This window comes from Phaseolus vulgaris, chromosome 1, assembly GCF_051622355.1.
Source record: "Phaseolus vulgaris cultivar YP4 chromosome 1, ASM5162235v1, whole genome shotgun sequence".
Lineage (NCBI taxonomy): Eukaryota > Viridiplantae > Streptophyta > Magnoliopsida > Fabales > Fabaceae > Phaseolus > Phaseolus vulgaris.
This window is the reverse complement of record NC_143498.1, coordinates 52,374,886-52,389,532: the sequence shown is the minus strand read 5'-3', so window position 1 is coordinate 52,389,532 and position 14,647 is coordinate 52,374,886. Positions and strand designations below refer to the sequence as shown.

The 14,647-nt window shown below is 32.9% G+C and overlaps 3 protein-coding genes across 3 annotated transcripts; 1 reads left to right on the top strand and 2 right to left on the bottom strand.

The window, feature by feature from the left end:
• The first annotated feature begins 1,775 nt into the window (after positions 1 to 1,775).
• On the top strand, positions 1,776 to 5,222 carry LOC137814975 (uncharacterized protein At1g66480). The gene is made up of 2 exons (XM_068617954.2): positions 1,776 to 2,713; positions 4,880 to 5,222. The coding sequence occupies exons 1-2, from the start codon at positions 2,153 to 2,155 to the stop codon at positions 4,973 to 4,975; spliced, it is 657 nt and encodes a 218-aa protein (XP_068474055.1). The 5' UTR covers positions 1,776 to 2,152; the 3' UTR covers positions 4,976 to 5,222.
• Positions 5,223 to 5,567: 345 nt separating this feature from the next.
• On the bottom strand, positions 5,568 to 9,631 carry ITPK4 (inositol 1,3,4-trisphosphate 5/6-kinase 4). Its single transcript, XM_068617953.1, has 2 exons — positions 9,387 to 9,631; positions 5,568 to 7,258 (listed from the first exon to the last, which is right to left on the bottom strand). The coding sequence occupies exon 2, from the start codon at positions 7,238 to 7,240 to the stop codon at positions 5,798 to 5,800; it is 1,443 nt and encodes a 480-aa protein (XP_068474054.1). The 5' UTR covers positions 7,241 to 7,258; positions 9,387 to 9,631; the 3' UTR covers positions 5,568 to 5,797.
• A 624-nt stretch (positions 9,632 to 10,255) lies between these two features.
• Positions 10,256 to 10,716, bottom strand: LOC137814973 (cold-regulated protein). Its single transcript, XM_068617952.2, has one exon. The coding sequence runs from the start codon at positions 10,646 to 10,648 to the stop codon at positions 10,418 to 10,420; it is 231 nt and encodes a 76-aa protein (XP_068474053.1). The 5' UTR covers positions 10,649 to 10,716; the 3' UTR covers positions 10,256 to 10,417.
• Between the last annotated feature and the right edge of the window lie 3,931 nt (positions 10,717 to 14,647).

Sequence of the window (14,647 nt, the reverse complement as noted above, 5' to 3'; positions counted from 1 at the left end):
GTGGTAGGTTTTAGTTTGTTGAAACAGTGGGATCTTCCAATATTAAAACTAAAGAACTTCATGTTTCTTCTACTGCAAACTATTTCACAAAGATTATTGCAGAAACTTTTAAGAACTTTTTTAATCACATGATTAATGCATTGGAACTTACCATGAAAACATCTTAATTAATTTAATATGGTTTCATGTGTGTCTTATTCATTCGACCTAGTTGCTTAGTAGAAGACTGGTTGTAACTACAGACATTAGAGTAGTTGTTTGGTGAGATTACTTCAGATTTGTCTCTAGACTTAGAGGAGTCAAAGGTTCAGTTTGCACTGTAGTTTTCTCAAACTTCTACATTAATTTTTAATGAATATGATTTCTTGTCGATCATTGGTTTGAAATATTTAGTTAATATATGGTTAAACCAATCAAGTTTTACAAAGCAAAAACGATTCGGTGTTGGTATCACATCAATGTTAAGTATAAAGCACCTACTCCTTAATGTTATCATAATCAAAAGACATTACTCTTTAATCGATACGACCCCAAAGATATGAAATGTGGTGACAAAAAAGTGATGAAAATTAAAGAGAGAAAAACTGTTTTTAATTTCAAAAGAACCATTAAACGTAACTGTGATTGTGTGTGAGCACCTTTACTTATGAAACCGACATGCGTATCTTAATAAAAGTTGAAAATGTAAAAAGGCCTCTAAAGCGCCTTATCCCTTTCAAAAGTTGCTTAGCATGCCACAACTCATGCACCATACGTACTTCTCTGTATTGAGTAAATTTATCTTCAAATAATAAATTCTGATCAATTAATTAATCATTGCTTGATTGCGATATCATCCATATATTTCATTGTTAAATATTATTAGAAAAACAAAAATGTAAGGCTTTATGTGAAGATCACTTGTTTCGACAATTTCATGTATGCTTTTAATACGATATATATGGTATAAACAACTTAAACTAGTTCATTTAGAAAAATATATGTTTTTTATTAAAGTTGGAATCATGAAAATTGTTGTCTTTCTTTTTATAGGTCGTCTATCTTTCCAACCTTCTACTCGAATGATCTTCTAGTCTTGCTTATTGTGAATTTCAAACTCGGATGATACATACAAAATGCACTTCAGCGTTTAAGTAAGACTTCAATGTTTGACATTTAATGTTATTAGTACTGAATGATGACGTACCTGATTCTTAAAATTTGTGTCTATTTATATGATTATATCATGAACCCTTCGTTATTGTGTTAAATTAAAATTTTGGATCATGATTAAGAGTGTATTACCTGATACTTAATCATTAGTCTCGTGAATCCTCTTTTTGACTATAATAGTTTCAGTTATATCGATTGGATCTTCACCAAGTACTGGGCCTTTGGGTGTCGTACGATTCCAATCGGTTCAGTATAAAAAATCATGTAGAGGGTTTTAATAAGGTTAAATAATAAAAGATTATCATATACAATACTTTTATTAAGTTTTTCAATAATTAACATGATTTATAATAGTTAATAGCAAACATTCTAGATTTTTGTTTCGCCTATTTTTTTCTTCCAATCTTGTTCAATTAGTATGGTATATAAAATATTAATTAGTCATAGACCATTAGATTGGTAGTTAAAGAACTATATACTGAAGTTGTTTTCTTCAGTGGTTTGGACAAAATCAGATATGCAATATAGCTTAACTTTTTTTAATGGAAAGACGAGTTGGATTAAGATTTGAAGTTTGGCTTAGCTCCCATACCTTATATATTGTTATGGAAAAAATCTTTAACGACCCAGGTTGATTATAAATAAATCATCAACTACTTATTAATACCTTTTTAAAGACTTTCAACGTTTATAGATTATACTGAGTTTTGTTCAATTTAACTTCTTTAGTATTTTTTCATTCTCACTAATAAGAAAGCTAAATTTGTAGCAATGGTTTCACACCACTAATATTATACATATATAAATCCTCTCTTCCCTTATTTGTATGGAATCTGAACCAAAATTCCACAAATTCACACACACCTCGTAATCATAATTCCCTTTTGTCAACTTGAACCTTGTATGATGGCAATATAAAGAGCAAAAGCATCAACAGCGCCACCCTTTGTCAAAATTAATCACATACAAATTGGAATCAAAGAAAAGTGAAAGAAAATCGATGGGAAACGCTATGGGGAGTAAAAAAGCAAAGGTGATGAAAATAGATGGTGAAACGTTCAAGCTCAAGACTCCAGCTACAGCAAACGACGTCGTTAAGGACTACCCCGGACACGTTCTGCTAGACTCTCACGCAGTTAAAAACTTCGGGCCTCGGGCTAAGCCCTTGGAGCCCCACCACGAGCTCAGGCCCAGGAAGCTCTATTTCTTGGTGGAGTTACCCAAGGTTCGGCCCGAACCACTAACGAGGAGGGTGCGATCCAGTGGGATCCGTGGCATGAACGCCAAGGATAGGCTTGATTTCTTGATGCTGTCGAAACGCTCCGTTTCGGACCTCGCCGTGGTGAAGAATAGGCCGGGCCCAGACAGCAGTGGGCCCACCAGGGTGAGAATGAGGGTGCCCAAGGCCCAGTTGGAGAGGCTCATGGAGGAGAGCCACGACGGGGGCGAGGTGGCGGAGAAGATCTTAAGTTTGTACATGGGGAACAATGCCGCCGCCGTGGACGGCGGCGCAACGGTGGTGGAGGCCGAAAAGGAGCTTCGCAATCGGAAATCGCAAAGGGTATGTTGTGTTGGTTTAATTTTGTTTGATTATTTTAATGTTGTGAATTGTGTTCTGAAATCTTTGACATTTTATTTGAATGTTTTGGTGATCTTCTTCGGCTCTTTCGATACTTTGCTTGCTACAACGTGCACTATAGTTTTGTTGCGTACATACATACACATGAAGATTTATCTAAACATTAATTTAAAATCATATTTTTTATTATTATATGAAGATTTATATCGTATATTTCATCAGAACAGGATAAAGATTGTGTTTGAATATCGTAAATAAAAGAATTAAAAGAAAGAAAAAGAAGGGGAGGAATAATTCCAACATGTAAAAGTTTGTTTGTTATACGTTTTTCACGGTAAAAATCTTACTATTATTTAGACTTTCTGCATTTTTCATAGTTTTTTTCCTTTTGAAGAAAGAAAAGTTTACAATGAATTCGATTAAATATTGCCCAAAATACTAATTTAAAAAAAATATACAATTTGATGATGCGAAGTTCGATTTTAGTGGTTGTTTACGTTAGTATAAATTTGATGTTTTTAATAAAAAAAATCATTCGAAATATTTTAAGATGTGGCTATAAAAGTTAATAAATTATTATGCATTATAACATGTAGTTATATTGGCAGTATATTCCAACTGACTTGTTAAATTTGTATTAAATGATGTGATATCTTCTTAGATTGAGTTGTTCTGTCTTATCTTAATATAAACACAAATTTTGTGATTCAACATCCGAAATTGCCGTTTTTCTAGTTGACCACCCGAAAGATGATATATATATGAATACAAAAATCAAATTTTAATGTTAACTTTTGACATTTTCTAACTCAAGAATCAAAATAGCGGCAAATCAAAAATCTAGACAGAGAAATCTTGTGGCTGAAAGCATAGTTGAGATAAACTATACTTAATTTTTATGCGTACAAATTATAGTTAATGATAATAGTAGCAATCACTTTAACTTGCTGATGCTAATGATAGTGTTTGGGGAAATAAAATTATATTGCAAGTTTTAACTTGTGAGGATAATGCATTGAGTCATGAGTTGGGTATTTCACGTTGTTTTCTTCTTTTTCTTCTTATTTTTGTTTGTTCTCTTTTGGTTCTTCTGTGGTTTCTTCCAAAGCTATCTAACATGGTCAGTAACATGCCCTCGCCGTATTCTTAGTTCTCATTCATTTTTTACCATTCAATCAAAAGATGCAAATTTATAGGCACAAGTCAAACGTAGGATAGCATCAAAAGTCGGTGCTCGTGTTTTAAAAGCTTTTTGAAGAGTTAAATCATAGTTGTGCGTTAAATTAAAACATGTTGCATAAATTATTCTTGAAATAATTGTTTTTACCACAAATGGTGAAATTAAAACTAAAACTCATGCCAACGTGGTGGGAGTGAAACCATGAAAAGTCGTATATTTAAGTTTTCTACATTAAAAAATTTCATTCAAATTGGCCAAACATTTTTTTTAACATTAATCATATTTCTCTCTTGTAACATTTAAAAACACAACAACTTGTTATTGATACTTATCTCGGTTTTTATCTAATTTCTGAATGATTACTTTTAATATAAAGCACCTTTCAACAATTTTATTCATAGTAATGATTATGCAAATAATAGTTTTGAAAGTAATGGGCACATACGCGCTAAACTAAAATCACACTTCATCCATTACTTTTAGAAGCAAGTTTTTTTTCTTCTTTTTATTTCTCAATCCTACCTTGAAAATTTGTGTGATAGAGGCTACTGTGATTTGGTTTTGAACACTTGGCACACTTTCTGCATCTTTGTCTGCCATAGGGTAATAGTTACCATGCCAAAACGTCAACATTGTCGGTTTGTCAGCAACTATGCTGAGAAATGTAGCACGAGGAATCATTATAAGTATTCCTAGTTTACTAGCTGTCTTTAGCAACTTCATAAACGTGTGGCCTAAGTCATTACTGAAGGTCTTTGGAAGTTGAAACCCAAGTTAGCAAGAAACAAGTGTAGAAAATTTCGTGGTCTGAATTTGCCGCCTATGATATTTGTAGTGTCCTAGTAATTTGTTTAGTTATCAATGCAAAGGATCGTTGAAATTGCAGATTGCATCTTAATTCACACATATTAATTAGTTAATATGTAACTCTTCAGGGAATAACTTATATGATTTCTTTTTTTCTTCAGAAAAGGGTGAGTTTCAGTCCAGTAGAACAAGGAGAAACTCATGAGGAATCAGCAGCAACTCAAAACTCACTAGTCTATACCAGTCCTTCCAGATAGTCATTTATGCAGAAGCAAGCCATTATTTACATGTTAGGTGCTTCTGTAGCAATTTAGTTTTGTCCTAAAATCTGTACCTTATATATATATAGACATGTTTATATATACATTTATAGATTAGAAGTGCTAATATCAGATGTAATTTCCACCCCATTGTAGTAAAGTCTGGAAATGTATTTTCTAGAGACAAGTACTTTTTTAAATGTTTTACTAGAAATATTGATCTATACCTTCTTAAATTTACAAATTTGATCCCTCCACTATTTTGATAATGTAATATTAGTCCATTTATTAATTTAAGATCCAATATTTGACGAAAATGTTCATGGTAATGGCTCTTAGCTCTTAGAAGTAAATTTCCTTCTTTAAATATTAAAATTAAATTTAACAGATGAACTATAGTTTCAGAATTAAAATTATAGGAGATCAAATTCGAAAAAAATTGAGATGTAAATTTGCAAAATTGAACAAGTAAGAAATAAATAGTGAAATCAAGTATTTTTAATATAACCCACAGAATCTAGCACATGTTAACAGTTTAAATGCCAATAATTCTACCTAAAAATTTCTTGCAAAGTTATATAACATCAAATAGCAGAAGAAATATTAGATTGCATTAGCAACAAGTGCAAGTATTCCAAACTTCAAATAAGCAGAAGAAACATTAGATTGCATTAGTAACGAGTGCAAGTATTCTAAACTTCAAATAAGCAATAACGAGTTATTCAATCCCATTTCAGCTTGATATGATCGATTGCCTATGGTGTGATGCAATCATTGACATTATTCCATGTCAAATAGTCACAAAGTTTAAACAAATCCTTATTTAGACACGCTACAGTCAAACTTATTTCTAATAGCCTCCCAGAAAGCAAGAATGGCGATGTCATCAGGAACTTCCTTAAATGATGGGAGATAGTTTACATCCACAATTACATGGTCACAAGTACCTTCCTGAATCACAACATCAAAACCAAAGATGGTAAGATGAAGCCTTCTCCTAAGCCAATTTGCTGCATCTGTAACCAACTTAAGGTCAATAGACTCATTACTTGTGATACTGTCAGCAGTGGGCAGAGATTTTAAGCTATCAAACAAAAGAGGTTTGAGCTCATCACCGTTATATGATTTCATCAAAATATCAGCATTTGGTATTGACTTCTTGACAGCATAGAAATTTTTTTCACCCAAGACATAAAATTTGTACAAAGTGGATGAGTGATCCACATATTCTTGAATAACAGCTGGAAGAGGAACACTTAAATTCTTAAAATCATCAACTCTGAAAACAATTGCCATCTTATGTGCATCACTGACACCACAAGCAACTTTAGGTTTCACTATACATGGAAGAGACAATCTAGCTTCAGATAGTCCAGTTGCAAAATCAAATTCATCAAAGTTATCAACCTTACAAAAATGGGCCCCTCGGATCAAACATTTACCTTCAGTGTTCAGTTCTACCAAGCCAAGTAGAACTTGTTGAATTTCTAACCTATCCAATAAAGGATAGATGTAACTCAGTGGATCAATCACACAGATATCCTGGTGCTGATCCAAATATTTTTGCAATGCTTGCATGTTCTGTTTAAAAGTAAGTTTATCGTCTTCAATAGATAATATTTCATCAGTGGCTTTGTGGAGAACTATGTCAACATCCTTCAGCTGAGATGATAATGACATATTGGATGTGAGAGGCACGAACATCAACCCGTGTTGAGTAGGACACAAAGGAAACGCACCCCTCTTTGCAAAATCTTCCACACGCGAAGGCTTCATTGTGTAACCCACAGTCACAGCATTGGTTCCGATTAATTTCTTATTTAAGCGGCATATGGTCAATGGCAACTCTTCTAAGCTTTCAATCTTTAGTATATTAAGATTGTGACATGAACTTTCGCCTCCAACATTCAGAACAACAATAAGCCAATTATAGCGGTTTAACTTAGGTAAGAACTCCTTCTTATTTGAAACCAGATAAATAACACTTCCATCATCAGTATTACTCCATCCAGGCTTAGCCTCAGTTGCAGAGTCATTCAGGGCAAAGCAATCAAGTGAGTACAGATTAGCAATTCCTTTAAGAATACTCACCTTGTCGTCCAGAAGACCCGAATCATAAGCAATTCCGCTATGGATTTTGGACAGGAAGAGTGTCCGGGTGAGAGACTCAGCTCCTGGACGTAGAGTAGATGTAGTTTGATCATCATCACTTTCAGCCAAGAGAACTGATTCATCCAAAATCACCCCCCTCACTATACCCATCTGAAAGAGGATGCAGCACTACCAAAAAAAATGAAACTGTAATTAATATAAGTTTAAAAACATAGAAAGTGGAAAAGTATGACGTAGTTATTTCACCAAACATGCAATATATAAATATACGTAAATTTTAGAATCAATCTATTTAATTAGGTTGATAATGACGAACACCATCAAACCACCATAAAATTTAGAAAGAGAGAAATCTAGATACAAGGTTTACTTAACTTCCATATTTAATATAATCAACTGCTTAAAAATGAATATTATGTAGTATTGGTATGCATGGGTGCATCGGTTCTATTTTGCATATCGTTCTGCATATATATACTGGTTCTGATATGGTCAAGATAGGTAACGGTACAAGTTTGTCCATTCATCATATTGTCAATGATATGTACACTCTGCCACACACTTCAACACAAGTCTCTCTTAATAAACTCTTACATGTTCCTCAGATTACCAAGAATTTAATAACGTTTCAAAGTTTGCTAAAGACAACAATGCGTTCTTTGAGTTTAATCGTAACCAACACTATGTTAAACACCAAGGAATACTCCTTCATGGAAAATTTAACGATGGCCTCTATGTCTTCTTTCTTTTCATCATTCTTGTACTTTTTCTGCAGGATCACGGTGATTCTTGCTCTACACCTTCTTCTCCAACTCATCCGAGCATTCCTTCTCCCTCACCAACCAAGAATTTTCATCCTATGATTACTAGAGCCAAAGCTGGTGTCTTCAAACCAAAGATTCTTACTACTACTACTTCTTCGTATGCTGAACCAACTACACTTCACGATGCACTCAACAATCCAGATTGGTACCTGCCATGCAACATGAGTGCAATGCTCTACTTGCCAATAATACTTGGGAAACCTCACCACTCTCCTTGCTGGTGCAACTAAGGTTGGCTGCATATGGTTTTTTAAGAACAAATTTAATGCAAATGGGAGTTTCCAGCCACACAAAACGAGGTTTTTTGTCGTCAAAGGCTTTCATCAAACCGCAGGATTGGATTACACTGATACTTTTAGTCCCGTTGTTAGGCCTACTACCATATGTCTTGTTCTCACCAAAGCTTTATAATCTCAGTGGCCAAAACATCAAATAGATTTGGATGGAACTGTGTATATGCAGCAACCTCCAGGCTTTATATCCAAGGATTCTACTCTTGTATGCAAGCTAATAAAGGCTATTTATGAGCTCAAACAAGCACCACTTTCTTGGTTTCACAAGCTAAGTCAAACTCCTCCTTTGGCTTCACTCCTAATAAAAGTGATCCCTCTTTGTTTACTATGTTTTCCAATACTTTTAACGTCACCTGTTTACTCTGTTTTCAAATAGTTTTACTACGTTTATTCTCATATATTTTGATGATATTATCATCACCGGAAGTTCTTCTCATGCCATTGCATCTCTTATTAAATTTTTAAGTAACACGTTGCCTTGAAAGACTTAGGTTCCTTACATTATTTCCTTGGAATTGAAACTTCTTGGAACAGAGATGGTAGCATTCACTTATCCTAGACAAAATACATCAAAGATATATTTTGCAGAAAGCCAACATGCTTTGGTCTAAGTCAGAACCAACACCTATGGTCTCTCCGTTAGTTTAACTCAGGATCGCACTACAACGATTCCAAATTCTTCTCTCTATGATTCAGTTGTTGGGTCTTGTCAAAATCGCGAGTATACTCGCATACTCGGACGATTCAACGATTTTGTAGAGGAGATCGAGCTGACTCGCACGGCGGATCGTCAGCTGTGAGGACCGGAGCGAGTATGCGAGGAGATTGCCCCCAGTCTCACCAGTTTTTGCAGGTCAAGCTTTTACACCATATACATAACTTTGAGCATACTCATTCCTTTACACCATCACATAACTAATTCCACAATATGTTTCATAATACTCTACATTTCAATTTAATTTCCCAACCCTTCTAAAAACTAATATCGTTTCCTCAAAAGGGTAAATGCCAAGTTTCAATTTTTGACAATTAATCCAACTTCTAGCAAAAATTCTCACAGATTTACCGTACACTATGAAACTGGGTATGTGAAATCGACCAAAAACGAAAATTTGTAAAAAAAGAAAATCCAAACATGCAGGCAAAATCGGAAGAATGAGGAAAAGAAGCATTTCAGACCTGGTACAAAGATGTTCTCCCACCCTCTGATTTGAGAGAATTGGCTTTCCAATTCCTAATAGGAAGCTTAATTGAAGGTCGAGAAGAATGGTGGGTGCATTCTCATATCAGAAACTTCCAAAGGTTAATTTGTGAATGTGTTTGGAGAAGACAAAGGAGAAAGGAAGAAGAACAAAACAAGACTGAACTCTTCAGAGTAAAAAGGAAAACGGCTTCATCACACATCACATCACTCACTCATTCCTAGTTTTAAAACAACTATCATAAACTTTTTATATTTTTTTTCATAAAAAAATTAGCCATTATTATAATCATAATGCTTAGTTTTATGTTAGAAACTTTTTGAAACTGTAAATTAATGTAAACTAATTATATTATTAATTAAAATATTTTCATAAATTTTATATAAACACTTAAAAAAATTAAAATTTCTTTATTTCTAAATTAAAATTACAAAATTAAATTAAATATTTTTTTTTATAAACTTTTACATATAAATTCTTTCAAATTTTATTTTTAAATAGTTATAAATTAATTTTAGTTTACAGATAAACTTATTTTATTTTATGGTTTTAACTTTTTCCCTTTTAACCCAATTATTTACTACTTATTTTAAAGTCGTGAGTTTTATTAGTTTGAAGAGCTTAGAAATTAATTAAATTGCTATATTTAAAAAGAGAGAACTTAAAAAAATGTTATATAAATAATTTATCATTTATTAATCGCCTATGCAAAACTGGTTATATTAATAGCACATGGTTATTAAAGTTGATTGCGCGTAGCATTGTCATTAATCACAAAGGATCTTACCAATTAAGCTATTATCATAACAAAAACACCACATAATCCTCCCATAGGTTCCACTAATATAAAATTAAGAAGCAGAAAAAAAGACTGCTTAGTTTATTATGTATACATACATACATACACGTATATACGTACATTATAAAACGTACATTAATAACACAGCCTAAAATAGCATAGTGAAAACCATATAATAAAGATTATATGAATTTATAATATATAGTTAATTAGATGGGAATGGCATTGGTGACTGAAGGGTATATGACCGAAGCTGGATGACCCATAATTTTACGACCCTTTGTGTGGCGAAAGCAATAGACAAGAGCTCCCACCGGCCACTCAACCACCGCCGCCGCCGCAAACGCCACAAACCCCAGTGTCGGCCCCACCACCTTGCACCGGCAAGGGTTGCTCCTCGTACCGCATTGCACGCAAATCGGAACCCCAATTCCAACCATTTTCGATGTCTTTTGTGTTTTGGTTTTTGCTGATGTTGATGTTGCTGTTGTTGATGAGGGAGAGTTTGGTCTGGTTTTATAGTGTAGTGTTGGGAGGAATGCGATAAGTTTGGGTTTTGTGATTGGAGGACTTCCTCTAGATTTATGAGCCACGTGTTTTACACGTGTCAGTTTCTGCTGTTTCTGCTTTGCCTGTTAGACACGTGTTTGTGTCTTTTAGTTCTTATCTTATGAGACATGTGTCCTTAGGAAGGGTCGTTAGTTGGTCGTCATTTCCAATTAATAATTTTTTATAAGGTGAATATATACACCTAGAAGAATAGTATAGACATCTCAAATCCAAAACAAGTGTATAATTTATATATATATATATATATATATATTTTATATATATTAAATTCTATATTTTATATCCGTTGTATTTTATCTTGTTATTAACCTAAACTAATAACATATAGTACTTTTTATTTAAGACTAATTATTCAAAAAAAATTGATTTACGTTAATACGACTAACATTGAATGTTTTAAATAGCAGTATGGGTTGACCACCATTTATGTACAATATAATAGCTTGAAAATATTTAATTATAAAATTGTAAAACCTGAATTTGAAGTTTTTAAATATGTTATATTTGAGATGGATTTTGTTTTCTTGAGCTTTTTTATTTTAGTATTTAACACCCAAAAACTTGGATTCCTTATATATAGTTTTGAATTAGATTCACATTTTCATAAATGAATTAGATTCACGTTAACGGCTAATGTTGCTCCATTCCTTTGAGTCTGATGATCAATTCGAAAATAAATAATGTTTAGCTCTTTTTATATATTTACCGAAATTTACTACTATAAATGATAACCTTTTCATGAGTTTTATTTTCTACTTAATCAATTTTAATTAATAGAGAGTTTGTTAAAAAAAACACACTCTCTAAAAAAATATATAATATATTTCTTACACAATTTTTTATTAAAACTATAATTACAGATCACCATTTACAATTACAATTACAAGTACTCATAATCGACTATGGTAATGGATACTTGATTATGAATTTAAAAACACCATTATAAAATCATTATACATATAATAATTTTTACTTAAAAATAAATGTTTTTTTCTCAATAAAGACACTGGATAATAGATTATAAATGGAAAAATCATTATTATCTTAAATACATAATTACTTATTCTTTTTTCAAACACATATTTTATGCTAAAATACTCATTAGGTCATGTGTTCCATCACTCCTCACTAATAAACTTAGGTCTGTTTTCATAAAAAAAGAGCATGCACATTTTTTAAGGATGGAATATGTACCTGGAATTGGTTCATATTATTAACAAAAACCAGTAATATATTAAGATTAACAAAATTTCTATTAACCTTAAAAAGTTGTAAGAAAAAAAAGAGAGTTTGAGTTGGGCCAAAATTTAAATGAGTGAGACAAAGATGGAGTTGGAGGTGATAATCATTTCCTAATTTTTGTGGTGTTCCTCAACCGCTTGAATGTTGCACACACTCCAAGGTATATGCAAAAGAACCAAACATATGCAAAATAATGCAAGGAACATTAAACTCAGCATCTGGTGCCATCATCTTTATGATCTGTAAAATCAGAATAAATTCTGAGCGTCAACAACTCTCTCTTTGTGCAGCAATGTAAATGAAAAACCAATACACATGTATGCATATACGGAGAATTTAATGCATTATATTTTTTTATCAGAATAAATAAAATAAAAATAGACATTTCACGATCTTTATAAAAAATTGGTTAAAAGTCAAATTTAATATCTAAACAAAGATTCTGTCAAACTCTATAATCATCAAATCAAACAGAAATACATTAGGAGAACCACAACAACAAAGCACTAAATACATGGAGAACCTTCTCAGTATGATATAGTATTGATATTCTTCTATATTGTATTTTAAATTTGTATGTGATAAATCTGATGTGATGAAACCCTACAACTCATAGTTGGCATGCAACTTCATTAGGAGTGGCAAAGAATAATGAAGAGGCAAAAAAGGGATGGCTGATCCCAACCAAGAAAAAGTGTATGAGTACACTTTTTTAATTCTAAATTCCGGGCATGTGATTCCTTTCTTAATGTGCTACCCCAAACCATTTTTTTTCTTACATGCAACCTCATTTTGTTTTTCGTAGTGACCATAATTCAAAAATGTAGACGATCATATATAAAATTTGAGGAAAGGGACAACAATAACTCTGAAAGTTGTATATAGTCATATATCATATCAAAGGAACAAAATAAACCATTTTATCTTGCAGCCAACTTCAAAACAGTAAATGGAAAATGTTAACTAAAGCCTTTAGCACATTGGTATTATTCAAAACATACACATAGTAAGTAATGTGCAAGAACTAGAAAGTGTACTTTAAATGAAAAGCTGAGTTTTGCAAAAAAGTTAATCTGTCTCGGGAAATTTATGTAGAAAGGCATAACTTTAAATAAGATTCCAATAATTGGTCACATAAGGAGAAGAATAGTGACAGCTTCCCACTTTATGCAAAGTGAAGGAGGCATTCTATTCTGTTGTCAAGAGACCAACTTTGCATTTTAAGAGATAATAGTGTCTGATGCCACCCTTCTAAATCCTGAAAGAATAACTAATCGTTGAATTTCTCTTTTCCATTTATATTATAATTATGAATTATAATATGATTTGATCATGATTAAATACTATATTCTAGTTTTATTTTATAAAGGAAATGACGTGAAAGTAGAAATTCAATCTATTAAGACGTTGACTTTAAGTTTAATTAAATCTCATAAAATTGGTTTATGAGATTGAATTAGGCTTAAAGTTATTTCTTAATATAGTATCAGAATTATTTTGAGTTTATCTTAACAAGAATTTATTGGACCTATCGTATCATCCGTTATTGGGTCATTATCGGATTACCCATGTTCTATTATGCATGAGGTGTTACTCTGGACATGAGATAATGTGCCGAGATCTCAAATCGACTAGAAATGAGAACATTTCATTATATTTATAAGTGGATAAAAACTTCATTTTATAACCTTTTATAAGGTTGTTTTAGAGTTAGAATCCACTTAATAGTAACTCATGCAATGACCATGAAAGCAAAGGAGTACAGAGAAAGAGTTAGAGAAAACTATGGTGCACTTGTTGCCTGAATCTGATCACCTTACCTTATGCAAAAGGCAAATATTCTTATGCACCGTCAAAAGTGTAGTGTAGGGAATAAAGAACCCACTACATTGCTCTTTGCCAGAAGGTATTTGGAACATATAATTGTACAAAGAAATTAACCCTTCTCAGTCACAGAAAAGTGAAGTTTTCTCACTAAACTGTCCAGAAAGTTCATACAAGATTTGATCATTCTCACTTCTCAACCCCAAAAGTGAGAGTCGACACAAGGTCCCCTACATTTACAACAACCACATGTAATTTGCTGTCAAACAGTGTTGAAGAACACATATAACTGAACAAACAAAGTTTGTCTTACCTCAATCTCATACTATATGCAATTTCCGAAATGACCAAAGTTACCTAATACTAATGAATGACCTTTGCTTATCACACCACTCCTGCACTCTACGCTCTATACTTATTCACCAACCCCTTCACCGCTCTATACTTATTCTCTCTCTCTCTCTCTCGCTCTCTCATTCGTTTTTATACCTTGACTTTTGAGAAGTAAATTCCAAGTCCCTACTTCGAAGTCTCAGAGAATGGCTTCTCCCACACTGAGTCTGAGGCCTCAAAACCCTACAATACTGTTGTTCCTTATATGCATTTCATTTTCATATTCGGTTCAAGAAGTCATAGTATCTTCTAAGAAGTTAGACTTAGACCAGCCACTGTTTCCGCCACCAGCGGAGACTGAAATCAAGTGTGGATCATGTCCTTGTGGAGACACCTGTGGTGAGCAACTTCCACCACCCCCGCCACCAACTCCACCTCCTTGTCCATCTCCGCCGCCACCACCACCTCCA

Excerpts from the sequence above, each read along its gene's own strand:
- LOC137814975 (XM_068617954.2), top strand. The coding sequence starts at position 2,153 with ATGGGAAACGCTATGGGGAGTAAAAAAGCAAAGGTGATGAAAATAGAT. Across the intron at positions 2,714-4,879 it reads GCAATCGGAAATCGCAAAGG|AAAAGGGTGAGTTTCAGTCC; the intron begins GTATGTTGTGTT and ends TTTTTTCTTCAG.
- ITPK4 (XM_068617953.1), bottom strand. The coding sequence starts at position 7,240 with ATGGGTATAGTGAGGGGGGTGATTTTGGATGAATCAGTTCTCTTGGCT.
- LOC137814973 (XM_068617952.2), bottom strand. The coding sequence starts at position 10,648 with ATGGTTGGAATTGGGGTTCCGATTTGCGTGCAATGCGGTACGAGGAGC.